Source organism: Xyrauchen texanus, chromosome 27 (assembly GCF_025860055.1).
Source record: "Xyrauchen texanus isolate HMW12.3.18 chromosome 27, RBS_HiC_50CHRs, whole genome shotgun sequence".
Lineage (NCBI taxonomy): Eukaryota > Metazoa > Chordata > Actinopteri > Cypriniformes > Catostomidae > Xyrauchen > Xyrauchen texanus.
Window position 1 is genome coordinate 39,848,231 of NC_068302.1, and position 16,456 is coordinate 39,864,686.

Sequence of the window (16,456 nt, forward strand, 5' to 3'; positions counted from 1 at the left end):
CATTCCAAATTGGGGAGAAAAGGTGTATGGGGGAAAAAAAAAAAAAATATATATATATATATATATATAAGCTATTTAACAAAAATATGAGCTGCTTTTTAAAGCATCTTGAATGCCTTACCCTATTGACTATCATTGTGAGTGTATTTCTCCATTTTGAAGGTGAAGTACTAAAATTATTGTTATTGGAACCGTTAAAGAACTGTTATAAGGAATCGGAGAAGGAACGAGAATTTTGAAATATCTTAAGATTCCCATTCTTAAAATAGGATAAGTAGTGGTTTTCCAAACTTACACAAACTGTCAGTTATTTAGTTATTTAGTTTCTGTCTTGGTGGATATCAACTGAAAGATTTGTGGCGGTTTAATGTTAAACCGCATGTTATCCTGTGGTCTGGATGAGGTGGATTTTGGTCATTCTGTGGTTTAAAGTGAATGCTAGTTAGTCGTGGAAAAGCAGAGTTTGCTATTGAATTTGAGGAGGTCATTGTGAGCATTGTGTTCTCGTGAGAGGCGGTGTGGTTTGGGCCAGGGGGATGGATGTGCCCTCTTTTTCAGAGTTTCCTTTCTTTAATGAAGCCTCTTTCTTTTGTTTTTTCTTTTTTTTTTTTTGAGTGTGCTGCATTCTACATCTCAAGACAAATGATGCACAATAAGGGGTTTGTTGGGTATAATAGATACATGTTGCATAAATTAGTATTCAGTGCAATTGCTGCAAAATCATCCAGGTTAGTCATAGTTAGATCGGCCTTTTGATATTTGTGTTGGGTGTTAAGACAAATAAGTCTAATGAAAGCTGTGAAGCTTGTTTGGAAAAATATTGGAAAAACTTTTGTCTTTTAAAATAAAGTCTGTGTGTCAGTAACCAACATGCAGGAAGACATTTTAATGCAACAAGAACACCATGAAACCAGGAAATGACATCACATAGAGCATCATTACATTTCTTTAAAAAAAAACTATATAATAATGAAGTTAAAGAATTTGTAATTTGACCCCAAGAAATTGAAAATGGTTCATCATTACGAAGAAATAAAAATATTTTTAAAAACAAATTATGACTTGGAAATATACATTTAAATTAGATACATTTATATATAAATTACATTATTTACATTTAAATAAATTATATAATTCATTTATAAAATAATCATTTATTTGTATAATTTATTAATATAGTCATTTGTATTAATATAAATTAAATAATTTATTTGCGATATAATTAATAGAATTTATTTATATAATTTAGAAATACGTTTTTTGCAGGTTTAACCCTTTAAGCTCGGACAGCCCAGCAAGAGAAAAACAAAAATCTAAATATTAACAATTACAGTCTTGAGCAACACAAAATCGGTGTTGTTTGAAAATTTCCAATGCATGTAAGCACGATGACCAAATCTGAACAAGTGCTTTAAAATTAGCAGACAAATCAAAAGTGTTCCGTTTTGATCATTTATAAAAACAAAAAATTGCATTTTACATATTATTGCAATCAGTAAAAATATCAAACTCGTCAAATATCCTTGTGTCATGTTGTTGGAAAGCTCTCAATGAGTAAAATACAACCAGCAGATTTGTTTTACTCACAGACAAAAATATAGAACGTAATAGCTAAGTATATGTCTTTGACAATTATGTTGGTGTTGCTTATATGCCACATTTTTTGCTTATAATTTCAGCTTGGGCCCGTAGACCAGTAGGCTTGCATTATATTAGAGTATCTGGTCACACTTTATATTAGGTGGCTTTAACTACAATGTACTAACATGACATACAAGACTATGTATTTACTGTGTAACTTCATTTTATTCTGCAAAATTCCCACATTTGCTGCAACTGAGGTTGAGATAAGGGTAGAATTAGGAGTAAGGGTAGGGTTAGGTTTAGGATTAGGGGTTAGGTTTTGGGTTAACGGTTAGGGGTAAAGTTAACAGTCTAACTACAAAAGTACTTTAAATGTAATTACTATTCTACAACATGTATGTACAGAAGACGTGCATAGTAAGTACATAGTAGTTAAGGCCACTTAATATAAAGTAGGTCCTAGTATCTAAATATGTTATATAGATTTATTATATCTGCATTCCTTCCTTTTCATTTTGTTGAATGTTGGTAATATTATTTCCGTTTTCACTTGTTGTCACTGGGAGTGTATTAAGGGCGACACGCTCTCTCGTTTGAAGCCAGATGACTATTTATTTATTGAATTAAATCGCAGCCCTTTACGGTTCAGTAATCGCACAAGGTCATATCATGATTTCGATTTTATTTCAATTAATTGTGCAGCCCTACACTTGACTATGTTTTTGTCTTTTTGTCGAGTTATACGCCTTTCATTTTGGGGATGTCACTGAAACAGGACATCTTTAAAAACACCTTCAGAGCTTAAAGAGTTAAGAGAAATATTTTAGTACTTTTTTACTTCATAGTTACACCACTGGACATTCTTACTATCTCATATATATATATATATAAGAAGTTGAAATTGGTATTAACGCTTTTTTTTTTTCGTATGAAACCAACATGAATACAAAGATTACAATTCTGCTTGACACATGCTCGATTTTTAAATGATCTCTCCTTTTCATTGTTCACCCTTAAAGATTTAATAATAAATGTGGCCCTTTTATTATTCTTCAGTAATCCACCTGCCTGTAATTTGGCATTTTGACATTTCTCTCCCAGCAAAAGTTTGCACCCTGCAAGGCTGCACGGCAAGCGTCTAATGCATATTTATTCCACATGCAGCTTTCTCACAAATCTTTTGTATGCTCTAAATTGTCCCGAGTCTCCCAACAATTGACCCATTGAGGAACGCTTGATTGGGATTGCCTTTGGTCGGCGTGGGAGAGAGACGAGCCGAGAGCATGAAAGGAGAAAATGCTCTGTGTTACAGCAAGAACACACAAAGCCTGTTTGTTGTGTTTGTGGAAAGCTTTATTTATATATATATATATATAGAAACTGCAATATGCAGTTTTATGTTAAATGGAATTTATATTCGGAGGAAAATGCTTGACCGTGCAAAAGTCGCCGGCATTATACTAGTGTTTTGTTGGTTGTTGCCAGTGTTTTGCTTTGCAGTTGCTAAGGTGTTCCGAGTGGCTTTTAGCACATTGTATGGGTGTACATTGGTGCTTTCTTGGGCATTTCAAGGGGGTTTCTTGGTGTTTGCATACTGGCCACCCTCAAGGAATTCAAATTCTGTGAGTTCCTCCAATGAAGTTTGGTGTAACTTTCACTCTTTACCTCTCCTGCCCTCCCTCCTCTGTTTCCGTGAGTGTTGCCATGGATGGGAGGTGATTGTGGTTACTATAGCGACACAACAATGTACCATGGCCCCTGGAATGTTCTAAAAGAATGTGGGGGGAAAAAGACAACAGTGGTTCTGATAACAAGTGCTGGAAGACCCACACAAGAGTCTCTCTCTCTGCTGGTTTACAATCTGATGACCTCACATGGGTTTATTGACCGACTGAATGGTGCTTCAGAAATGAAAAGCAGATATTGTTGTAGCAACTGATGATACTTAGAATGAATGTGTCTGTGTGTGTATGTATGTGTTTGTAATTATGTCCCTAGAAGTAAGTGAAACTTGAAAATGATGCATGACTAAAATGTTTTGTTGATTTTGAAGATTTTCTGAAGTGTTTGGGAGCCCAAAACTTTTGGCATAAAATCATGTTTTATATCTGATCGATTGAATTGCCCATGGTTTCTCAGATGTGTTTTGGGTTACATTTTCTTTTAGGGTTTGGGTTAGAATTAGGGCAAGTCCATAGTCATAATTAGCTTTGTTTAATAAAAAACAGGGGGTTAGAGTTTGGGACTATGGTATCAACAATCATCCATGCGATTATCTAACCAACCAATCGTGCAGCAGCAGAGAAGTGCATAAAATCATGCAGATACGGGTCAGGAGCTTCAGTTAATGTTCATATCAACCATCAGAATGGGGAAAAAATTGATCTGGCGCTGTTTTGGCGACATGAGGGGGACCTACACAATATTAGGCAGGTGGTTTTAATGTTGTGGCTGTATGCAGTCTGTATCTAAGAGCATGAAATCGAGTTAGGCTATTGCCACTCCTTAGTATGGTATGAACAGCATGTGTGTGAAGTGTATAAGCGTATGTGAGTGTGAAGAAGGATTAGGAACAGATGTCATGGCTGGCGATAAGCCACATTGTAGATTGCTTTGTAGATGGAGACGTCTGCGCAACTCTGTGATGCACTGAGCTGCACATGCCAAAGCTCTCATGATGTGTTGTTTTAATATCCTTCATCAGGTTCATTTTATCTAGCTGCTCTGTTTATGTCTTTATACAATATGATTAACACTAGATATTACATTAGAAAGTGGTGCTTACCCATGCAAAAGTGGCCTACATGATGATAGATTTTGTGGGTGATTGTCAAGGCTTTGATATTTGTTGCAATGGTGTTCTGGTTGGTTACTAGGTGGTTGATTACTGGCCCAAGTGCAATTTAATTACTGTGATGAGACCGATATTCGAATATTTAGGACAAAATCTGCCGATACCGATAGTTTGGTGGTTCTGCTTTTTTATGCTAGCTGTACCTTGTTTCAAATAACTCATAATTAATTGCACAACTTCGATAGAATTGTAAATAATAACTTTATTTTCCATGAAATAATCAGCCCTGATCATCGGCTGTTTTTTTTAGTTTTTTTTCCTCTTCATTTTCTCGCGTTTTCTCCCCAATTTGGAATGCCCAATTCCCAATGCGCTCCAAGTCCTCGTGGTGGCGTAGTGACTCGCCTCGATCCAGGTGGCGGAGGACTAATCTCAGTTGCCTCCGCGTCTGAGACCGTCAATCCACGCATCTTATCGCGTGACTTGTTGAGTGTGTTACCGCGGAGACATGGCGTGTGTGGAGGCTTCACGCTATTCTCCGCGGCATCCACGCACAACTCGCCACACGCCCCGCCACATTATAGTGACCACGAGGAGGTTACCCCATGTGACTCTACCCTCCCTAGCAACTGGGCCAATTTCGTTGCTTAGGAGACCTGGCTGGAGTCACTCGACTGAGGGACGCCTTGTATTTGAACTCGCGACTCCAGGGGTGGTAGTCAGCGTCTTTACTCGCTGAGCTACCCAGACCCCTATCGTCACCGGTTTTTAAGCAATCGGCTGATGTCCGATAGTTGCCTTTATCGGCAGACACTGATGATTGACTGATATTTTAATGTTATTTATGCACAAACCAATCTGGCAAGTATTGATAAACGGCTCTTATCATTAATGTTATATATTTGCCATTCAAAATGAATGTTGTTAACATGTTACTGTAATTTAGAACGTCTGGTTTGGTTTTCGTTGAAGAACTAAGAGCTGTTGTGTGGATCTGCTCAGTTGTATTTTTAGATGTATATTTGCATAGCAGGTGGCCAGAGCCTCGTGAATATTCAACAGTGTTTGTTCATCATGGTACTCTTTACGTTACTCTAGACAGTCATGAGTTTGTGTGTGTGTACTTATTGGAAACCATATTTGACATAGAGCTTGTATATTTGTTAAGTAAATAGCCATCGGTTTGCGGTCTTCAGCTGTAGGAACAGAAAGTTGGTGTTGTGTCAATCATTTACCAATAACAGAACATTCTGTTTGACGTAACAATGTGCAAAATGTCTGAACCGCATGAATATCCTTCAAAATATATGACTAAATGCCTCAAAATGGCTCTTAACTCGATTTAATTCTCTTTAGTTGAGTTCAGGAATCGTGTGGTTTTATTGATCTCAGCTTGTTGCCTTTTGAAGATCTGGAACGAACCCTCAATCCATATCCAGTCATAACAAACATCCCCACAGCTTGAAACATCAGCAGAGAGAAGATATCACAACCAACATCAACATATCCTTATCGTTCTGTCTGCATCAGTGCGATTGAACCGACCCAAGCGTGTGTCTGAAATAACAGTCTTCAATCGTTCTTCTGTCGCCCCACAGAGAAGAAGTCCATCAGAACTCTGTCCGCTGGAGAAAGAGGTTCTCCTTTGTGTGCAAAATGAGCGTCAACCCTAACACTGGAGTCCTGGATCCCTGTGTGTGTCGAGTCTCTGTGCGGAAGGTAAGATTCATTCTCGAATGGATTGGTCTCATTGATTTGGGGTTATTTGAGGTTAAACTCCAGGAGGACGTTTGGGATAAGGCGTTGCCAAGCTCAAGTTAAATTTGAAAACAAAATTAAAGACGACGTTTTCGTAACGTTTCGTCACATGCTGTCAGCTTGATATATTGATTAATGGAGGTGTTTAGTGTATGCTGAGCGGGGAGTTTGGGTGAGGTTCTGTTTAGGTGTGTGGAGATAAACATTTATGGCGTTCAGAGCGTCGGACTGTCCACTCGCTCAACATGAGACTCTTCCTGTTTTCATTACAGGAACTCAAAGGAGGAAAAGCATATTCAAAGGTGAGTGAAAGCTTCCATATCGTCCATTTGAATAACAATTGTTATTTAACATTCTCCATTTAAAGGCACAGAAGATGTATCATTTTCCGAAGTGTTTGGGACCTCAAAATTCTTGGCATAAAATCATGTTTTATATCTGATCGAATGAATTGCCCATGGTCTCTCAGATGGGTTTTGGTTTAATGTTTTCTTTTAAGGTTTGGGTTAGAATTAGGGCAAGTCCATAGTCATCATAATTAGCTTTGTTTAATAAAAAAGTAGTTGATGACTATGATACCAACAATCATCCATGTGATTATCTAATCAGCCAATCGTGCAGCAGCAGTGCAGTGCATAAAATCATGCATGTTCACATCAACCATCAGAATGGGGAAAAATGTGATCTCAGTGATTTGGACCGTGGCATGATTGTTGGTGCCAGACGGGCTGGTTTGAGTATTCCTGGGATTTTCACACACAACAGTCTCTAGAATTTACTCCTAAATATGCCAAAAACAAAATACATCCAGTGAGTGGCAGTTCTGTGGATAGAAATGTCTTGTTGATGAGAGAGTTCAACAGAGAATGGCCAGACTGGTTTGAACTCACAAAGTCTACAGTAACTCAGATAACCACTCTGTACAATTGTGATGAGAAGAATATCATCTCAGAGTGCTGTTCTGAGATGAGGGTTGGCGCTGTTTTGGTGGCACGAGGGGGCCAAAAGATTCGGCTCATAAAAGTCATTAGTTCGGGAATCGGACTACACTGGTCTCACTGTGTTTTGCGCTGTCGAAAGAAATGACTCATAAGAATCATTAATTAGGGAATCAGACTACACTGGTTGCGCTTGTGTTTGGTGCTGTAGATTCAAAACAACCAACTCATAAGATTCGCGCTGTAGAATTAAAGGAACCAACTCAGGAGAATCATTAGTTCAGGAATCGGACTATTCTGGTTGTGCTGTATGTTTCGCACTTTGGATTCGAAAGATTCGGCTCATAAGAGTCATTCGTTTGGGAATCGGACTACACTGGTCTCACTGTGTTTTGTGCTGTTGATTCGAAAGAACTGACTCGTAAGAATCATTAATTAGGCAATCAGTCTACACTTGTCGCACTGTACATTTGCTGCTGTAGATTCAAAACAACCAACTCATAAGATTCTCGCTGTAGATTTAAAGGAACCGACTCAGGAGAATCATTAGTTCGGGAATCGGACTACACTGGTCTCACTGTGTTTCACACGGTTGATTCGAAATAACCGACTCATAAGAATCATTAATTAGGGAATCGGACTACACTGGTTGCGCTGCATATATTGTGCTTTAGATTCAAAAGATTTGGGTCATAAGAGTCATTAGTTCGGGAATCGGACTACACTGGTCTCACCGTGTTTTGCACTGTCGAGTCGAAAGAAATGACTCATAAGAATCATTAATTAGGGAATCAGACTACACTTGTCGCGCTGTATGTTTCGCGCTTTGGATTCGAAAGATTCGGCTCATAAGAGTCATTCGTTTGGGAATCGGACTACACTGGTCTCACTGTGTTTCCCTGTAGATTCGAAAGAACCAACTCATAAGAATCATTGGTTCAGGAATCAGACTACAGTGGTCGCATTGTATGTTTCGCCATGTAGATTCAAAAGAACAGACTCATAAGAATCATTCATTCGGGAATTGGAATACACTGGTCGCACTATTTGTGTCGCACTGCTGATAGTAGCAGTGTTGCAGTGCTGTTGAAAGGTAGTGTAGAAAACACAGTATTTTAGCACAGAAGAGTTGGTTACTTTACAGCATTATTGTGTAAAGGAGGCGTAACACATCAAACCTTAATGTCATTAACACATTTGTGTGGTTTTATCATTTACAAGATTTAAACGGCATTATAAAGTCGCAGTTATTTGACCGCAGTCCTCAGGCATGTGACACTTATCTTACATAACCAATGCATGTTACTTCTCAAATAAAAGTACATATAAACCCTCAGCCTGACCCCATGTTACTCATAAACTTGCCCTAGATAGCACACAAAGGTAAGGAATGTCTCATTCTTCAGTAGTTAATTGACTTTTCCTTGCATTTCCCCCTCCTACATGGCTAAGTTTGAGTTTCCCTGATCTGAAAATACTCTCGCTCCACAGGAGAGCGGCTCTTTAAATAAATGCATGTTGTTGCGTGAGGTGTTCAGGAAAGTCCAGCGGAGAAGTTCCGATGTTTTATATCTGATCGATTGAATTGCCCATGGTCTCTCAGATGGGTTTTGGTTTAATGTTTTCTTTTAAGGTTTGGGTTAGAATTAGGGCAAGTCCATAGTCATCATAATTAGCTTTGTTTAATAAAAAAGTAGTTGATGACTATGATACCAACAATCATCCATGTGATTATCTAATCAGCCAATCGTGCAGCAGCAGTGCAGTGCATAAAATCATGCATGTTCACATCAACCATCAGAATGGGGAAAAATGTGATCTCAGTGATTTGGACCGTGGCATGATTGTTGGTGCCAGACGGGCTGGTTTGAGTATTCCTGGGATTTTCACACACAACAATCTCTAGAATTTACTCCTAAATATGCCAAAAACAAAATACATCCAGTGAGTGGCAGTTCTGTGGATAGAAATGTCTTGTTGATGAGAGAGTTCAACAGAGAATGGCCAGACTGGTTTGAACTCACAAAGTCTACAGTAACTCAGATAACCACTCTGTACAATTGTGATGAGAAGAATATCATCTCAGAATGCTGTTCTGAGATGAGGGTTGGCGCAGTTTTGGTGGCACGAGGGGGCCAAAAGTTTCGGCTCATAAAAGTCATTAGTTCGGGAATCGGACTACACTGGTCTCACTGTGTTTTGCGCTGTCGAAAGAAATGACTCATAAGAATCATTAATTAGGGAATCAGACTACACTGGTTGCGCTTGTGTTTGGTGCTGTAGATTCAAAACAACCAACTCATCAGATTCGCGCTGTAGAATTAAAGGAACCAACTCAGGAGAATCATTAGTTCAGGATTCGGACTACTCTGGTTGTGCTGTATGTTTCGCACTTCGGATTCGAAAGATTCGGCTCATAAGAGTCATTCGTTTGGGAATCGGACTACACTGGTCTCACTGTGTTTTGTGCTGTTGATTCGAAAGAACTGACTCGTAAGAATCATTAATTAGGCAATCAGACTACACTTGTCGCACTGTACATTTGCTGCTGTAGATTCAAAACAACCAACTCATAAGATTCTGCGCTGTAGATTTAAAGGAACCGACTCAGGAGAATCATTAGTTCGGGAATCGGACTACACTGGTCTCACCGTGTTTTGCGCTGTCGAGTCGAAAGAAATGACTCATAAGAATCATTAATTAGGGAATCGGACTACACTTGTCGCGCTGTATGTTTCGCGCTTTGGATTCGAAAGATTCGGCTCATAAGAGTCATTCGTTTGGGAATCGGACTACACTGGTCTCACTGTGTTTCACTGTAGATTCGAAAGAACCAACTCATAAGAATCATTGGTTCAGGAATCAGACTACAGTGGTCGCATTGTATGTTTCGCCCTGTAGATTCAAAAGAACAGACTCATAAGAGTCATTCATTCGGGAATTGGAATACACTGGTCGCACTATTTGTGTCGCACTGCTGATAGTAGCAGTGTTGCAGTGCTGTTGAAAGGTAGTGCAGAAAACACAGTATTTTAGCACAGAAGAGTTGGTTACTTTACAGCATTATTGTGTAAAGGAGGCGTAACACATCAAACCTTAATGTCATTAACACATTTGTGTGGTTTTATCATTTACAAGATTTAAACGGCATTATAAAGTCGCAGTTATTTGACCGCAGTCCTCAGGCATGTGACACTTATCTTACATAACCAATGCATGTTACTTCTCAAATAAAAGTACATATAAACCCTCAGCCTGACCCCATGTTACTCATAAACGTGCCCTAGATAGCACACAAAGGTAAGGAATGTCTCATTCTTCAGTAGTTAATTGACTTTTCCTTGCATTTCCCCCTCCTACATGGCTAAGTTTGAGTTTCCCTGATCTAAAAATACTCTCGCTCCACAGGAGAGTGGCTCTTTAAATAAATGCATGTTGTTGCGTGAGGTGTTCAGGAAAGTCCAGCGGAGAAGTTCCGAGATGTTACAAGAAGTCAACAGGATGTACTAAAATCACTCTACTAAACATTTACCTAATGTTCAGACAGCCGACGTGAATGAAGCTTAGTTTGAAGTACCAGCTTGGTGAATGTACTGGAAGCTGTTTTGGATTAGTTAAACATCTGTTAAGTAACTAATAAAGCATTAACAGGCATTTAGTGCCTACATTATGGCATCTACAGATACATTTCTTGTAGTGCAGCAGGTTGATTCTGTCTTTTATAAGGCCACTTAAAGGATTAGTTCACCCAAAAATGACTCCATATGACTTTCTTCTTTTTCTGAACACAAAGGGAGAAATTGTGAAATAATGTTGTGCTCAGTGATGTCATACAATGGGAGTTTATGGTGACCACCTCTTCAAGCTTCAAAAGAACACAAAAGTATAATTCAGAAGTCTACAACAAACTGAAATCGAATGTATTATATATTTAAAATCTTCACTGACCATTGATCTCCTGTGCGTGTTCATGATAGGGCATGAGAGCAACAGTTCACGCAGCCCCTTCACGGCATTGGGGCGTTCAAGCGAAAACTCGTTTTGTTTATCTAAAAACAGGTCCTCCGCAGTGATAGTGACAACAGAACACAACTGCACACAAAACAGAGAACAGAACTTACTAAACATGTCTGAAGAGTTTGTAGTCCAAGAATTAATGCATTTCTATGCCCAGCCTTATTATTTGTAGGTTTTTGGACTGGTGCCAGTTCACAGTGGACGGAGTTGCCCGCACGATGCTGAAAACTCTGATAACCATAGAAAATATGCCTTTATTGCGTGTCATTGCCATCATGTTAGGACACAGTTTGACTGTGGCTGCCTGTAGCTTCCCTACATTTCTGATTGATTTCCGAATACTCCATTTAAAAAATAAAATAAGGCTGAGCATAGAAATGCATCAATTCTTCGACTACAAACTCTTCAGACATGTTTAGTAAGTTCTGTTCTCTGTTGTGTGTGCAGCTGTGTTGTGTTCTTGCTGTAAAGGACCTTTTTAGATAAACAAAATGATTTTCGATTGAACGCCCCAATGTCACGTGGGAGCTGCGTGAACTGTTGCACTCGTGCCCTATCGTGACCGCTCACAGGAGATCAACGGTCAGTGAACATTTTCACTAAATACACATTCAATTTTGGTTTTGGATGAAATGAAAGTGAATGGTGACTGAGACTAACATTCTAATGTCATCTTTTGTGTTACACAGTGGAAAAATGTCATGCATGTTTGGAACAACATGAGGATGAGTAAATGATGACAGAATTGACGCTTTTCATTCAACTGTCTCTTTAAATCTGGATTTAGCCTCTTAAGTAACCTAAGTAAATAATACTAAGATAACTTTTGGTTTTAGGCTGCAATATGAATAGTTTGTGATCTGAGCAGAAAAAAGTACAAATAGAATGAGGGAGTTTGCGAGTTTAACAGCAGAAACAACTTTGAAGCACTCCATATGCTAGATGCGGCGGCCAAATTATAATCGGCACGTATTTCACACGTCTGGCATGGAATGATCAAAATTCTGCACTTGAGACTGAACCGTCTGCTGTTAAATGTGTGTGTGATGATTTCAAGCTGGGCTTTGCTGATCTGAACATGGCAGAGTTTGCTGGCTCGGGCTCCACCGTGCGCTGCTGTCTGCTGGAGGGATACGACACCAAAAACACCCGACAGGACAACTCCATCCTTAAGGTCAGAGGTCAAACAGAAGCTGACATCACTGCAGCATTATTTTAAGAGTAAAATTGTTCTGTGAAAATCAAATCCATTTCTGTCTCATCTTTCTGAAGGTGACCATTGGGATGACGCTCTTATCTGGAGATCCGTGTTTTAAAACGTGAGTGTTTGTTGTGTTGTGTTGCAGTATAGGGGTGATGACGCCCCCTTTTGGCTTATATTTGTCAGTGCAATGTTTGAACCTCTATTGCACTTTGCAAGCAGACAATGCATGTGAGATGGCAATAAAATGGTTAATAATGAAAAGGTGACTTTGAATTCAATAAAAAAAAAAAAATGTTTTTTTAAAGTTCTGCACAGAGTATTTGCTCTGGAGACCTGCCCGTAGAAAAGAAATTTTCAATTATTTTTGACCCAATAAAAAATATCATTAAAATTTGTTAGTGAGTAAACTTCATTTTAAAACATTTAGAGTCATTTAGTGCTGGGAAAGTCCAAAAAGTCTGAATGGGCTTATACAAAATACTTTCCCATAAATCAAGGTTTGAATTAAATTTAGAATCCAGAAACTTCCCAACTTTTTTAGTATTTAGGTTACCTACGAGATGGCGTAAAGTCTTATTACACTAGTACCGGTATTTTGTGTAATAAAATTGTTAAACCGCATTGTTCATTGCTGTTTTTTTTTTTTTTTAAACATATTTAATATTCTGACATGCTCAAAATGTACCAAAGGTTTAGTCGATCATTTTCACTTCAAATATTTAAATAAATAAAAACCTTCAATTTATTTATTTCCATTGTCGTACAATGTAGCCTCCAATCAACATACCTAAAAAAAAATTTATATTAAATGATAATTTTTTCTGGGCTTCCAACATGGCGGCATTTCAGCTCGCAACAAAAAATAATTTGGGAAAACAAGACAACTCTCTGGCATGCTAAGTGATGGCAAAGATGGTAGCGCTGATGCTAATACAAATCAAGACGTTAGCATCATAAGTGCAATCACTGGCCTGTTCGGAAACTCATGGGGCTCACATCGGCCATACGAGAGGTTAAACGAGACATCATTGAGTTCTCAGGCAGACTTACCACAGCCGAATAACGTACTGGCGATACGTAGGACCATTTCTCCACATTACAGAAATCAGTAACTACCCTCCAGCAGCAGCTAAAGACCCTCGGCACCAAACTGGAAGATCAAGAGAATCGCAGTCACCATAATAGTCTTTGCCTCGTCAACCTCCCGGAGGGTGCGGACATGTCTGATACGTCAACCTTCCTGGAGCGATGGATTCCCGAAGTTCTGGTTGGCGAGATCGCGACCCTCCTAGGATACTTATTATGCACTTTCAGAATTGCAGAGAGGAAGAAAGGGTGCTGAAGATTGCTCGAGCTAAAGGAAATGTGATGTATTGCGAGAGAGGGGGTCTGGGTAGCTCAGCGAGTACTGATGCCAACTACCACCCCTGGAGTCGCGAGTTCGAATCCCAGGACGTGCTGAGTGACTCCAGCCAGGTCTCTTAAGCAACCAAATTGGCCCGGTTGCTAGGGAGGGTAGAGTCACATGGGGTAACCTTCTCGTGGTCGCTATAATGTGGTTCTCTCTCTCGGTGGGGCATGTGGTGAGTTAGCAGAGAATAGCGTGGGCCTCCACGCGTGCTACGACTCCGCGGTAACCCGCTCAACAAGCCACGTGATAAGATGCACGGATTAACGGTCTCAGACGTGGAGGCAACTCCGATTCGTCCTCCGCCACGCCGATTGAGGAGAGTCGCTACGCTACCACTAGGACTTGGAGCGCATTGGGAATTGGGCATTCCAATTTGGGGAGAAATTTTAAAAACAAAATAATAATTCTGGAAAGTAGTAGTAGGATTTATCTCCGAATTCACCTTCAAACCTATTCTGCTTACTCTGCAGATGTGTCTTGAGAGTAAATTTGATACATTTCGATCATTATTTACACACAAAAACATTTAAAGTATCTTCATTTGTTTCAGCCATCGATTGAAACTCATGTACTCTGCACCCTTTCTGAGCGAGAAGTGAGTGGATATTGACTTAATGCATGCATATGTTGTTGATTATAAAGGACTTTGTATTTCATGTGCACTGCAATAGGACTGTACCTGTACCAAGAGTTCCGAAAAGGTCCAAGAATGGCCCCTTTACAGACTCATTCTCAACATTTTATTTCGACTTTTGTTCTGGAAATATTGCAAGTTAAATCTCGTATTATAAAGACTTCAATCTCGATGTTTTAATTTTTTTTATTTATTCTTGGCCCTAATCCTCTTCCGTAAATGTTGTTTTTGATTAATTACGTCCATTTTATGCAAGAAGAGATTACATTTTTTTCTTCTGTTGTTAGTCCTCCAAGCGCTGTGAAATATATCCCCGTGGCTGGTCGAGACTCTTCCCTGCAGCCGGACTGTAAAGGAGAGGGAACACCTGAAGTCATTTTACCTCGACTGTCTAAACCAAGACCTTCAATATTCAGTTCTGGCAAGTGCTCACTTCTTATTAAAGGCAACTGTCTTTTATTAGTGTTTGGAAACCACGCTATCTGATTTATTATTCCCATTGTCGCTTTCCCTTAAAAATACTACTGTGGTGGGACTATGTTAAAATAATGGTATAAGATGGGAATACTGTGACACTTTGATATACAGTATATAATGTATTATGATACAGAATGGTATTTCCATTGTTTTCCAAGGTGGTAAAACCATGGTACATGTTCAAAAAATCATGTTATTGTCGTTGGACCATGTCCAAAAACAGTACTGTGACTGGTGGAGGATTGGTCGGGTCGTGATCCCGCACACCCGGCCCCTAATCAGGCTAATCAAGCCTCAGAGAGGGATAAAGGCCGACTGGAGACCGCAGTGGGACAGAGAGAGAGATTTACGGACAGCTGTCCGACACCTGTGTATGTGTTTGTCTTTTTGTTTCAGTTTTACATTAAAATATTTGTTATATTGTCAAGCCGGTTCCCCGATACACCGCAGCTTGGTCCTCGGCTACTCCTCTACCCTCTAAGGGACGACAGCCGTGCCTCCCCAGATGGATCAAAGGCAGACCTCTGGCCCCTGGCGGAGGGAACGCCCCGCCACGTTTTTGGTGGATGGTAGGGGTCTCTCCCGCTCCAGGCGTTTGGTTGGGAACCCCTCCTCCCCTCGAGGTCAGCGGCCAGGCTCCTCCGGCGGATGGCCGTGGATGCTCCGTTGGGGTGGATGGAAGTGGCGATAACTCTACTATGGCGCATCCCTCCTCCTTCCCGGGTTTCGGCACCAGTGTAAAGGGATTAATGGGGAAAGGAGGCGGCGAGAACCGGCTTGACAATATAAATAATATTTTAATTATAAACTGAACCAAAAAGACAAACACATACACAGGTGTCGGACAACTCTCTCTTTGTCCCACTGCAGTCGCCAGTCGGCTTTTATCCCTCTATGAGGCTTGATTAGCCTGATTAGGGACGGGTGTGCGGAATCACGATCCGGCCCCGCCCTACACCGTCACAAGTACTATGGTGCCTATTGGTATATATATATATATATATCACTAGTTATATCACTAATTCTCTTCTGTGCAAGTAAGTATATATTTAAATGAATTAATTCTTTTTTGATACATATTTTTACATATATTTTGTCTGTTTTTCTTTAGGTCTTTCTGAGGATGCAGATCAAAGTCAAAGTCCAGATGAATCATTTCACACGGGTCATTCACGCAACTCCAGTTATGCCAGTCAACAGAGCAAGCTCTCAGGTGTGTGTGTGTGTGTGTGTGTGTGTGTTACATTGTCTGTCTCTTCACAAGAACGGAAACGGCAGTAAATTCTACATTCTCGAGCGTGCCGTCCCGGTTACAGATTCAGGAAGTGCTCCTACAGCTTCCTGTCTTTTTTTCCACCCTTTAGGTCCCTGATCTCCTGTCACGCTACTATTGTATGTGAATGTTTGTTTAACAGACTTCTACTGACACTTCAGGAACACTCCGAGCACAAACAGACTGATAGAAAATGTTGATGTCAGTGTGTCTTCTACAATCTATATCTAGATTATTATATATTGATATAATTCATCCTTATGATGATATTGTTGATATTTATGTATTGGCTCTGAAGTGGCTTAAAAGTTGTAATTATAAAGGCTATAAATGCAGTACATTTGAAACATGGCACAGAACAAAGTC

At 39.7% G+C, this 16,456-nt stretch overlaps 1 protein-coding gene across 2 annotated transcripts in view; it reads left to right on the forward strand.

Annotated features, from left to right (window-relative positions):
• LOC127621331 (protein FAM102A-like) overlaps nt 1-16,456 on the forward strand; it is a 33,897-nt gene that overhangs the window by 13,232 nt on the left and 4,209 nt on the right. The window contains exons 2-7 of one of the 2 annotated variants that reach the window (XM_052094889.1): nt 5,977-6,097; nt 6,409-6,438; nt 12,149-12,265; nt 12,364-12,410; nt 14,628-14,761; nt 15,929-16,030. In XM_052094889.1, coding sequence (XP_051950849.1) covers nt 5,977-6,097; nt 6,409-6,438; nt 12,149-12,265; nt 12,364-12,410; nt 14,628-14,761; nt 15,929-16,030 — 551 coding nt within the window. The remainder of the gene's footprint in view (nt 1-5,976; nt 6,098-6,408; nt 6,439-12,148; nt 12,266-12,363; nt 12,411-14,627; nt 14,762-15,928; nt 16,031-16,456) is intronic. The other variant, XM_052094890.1, reaches the window with a different exon arrangement.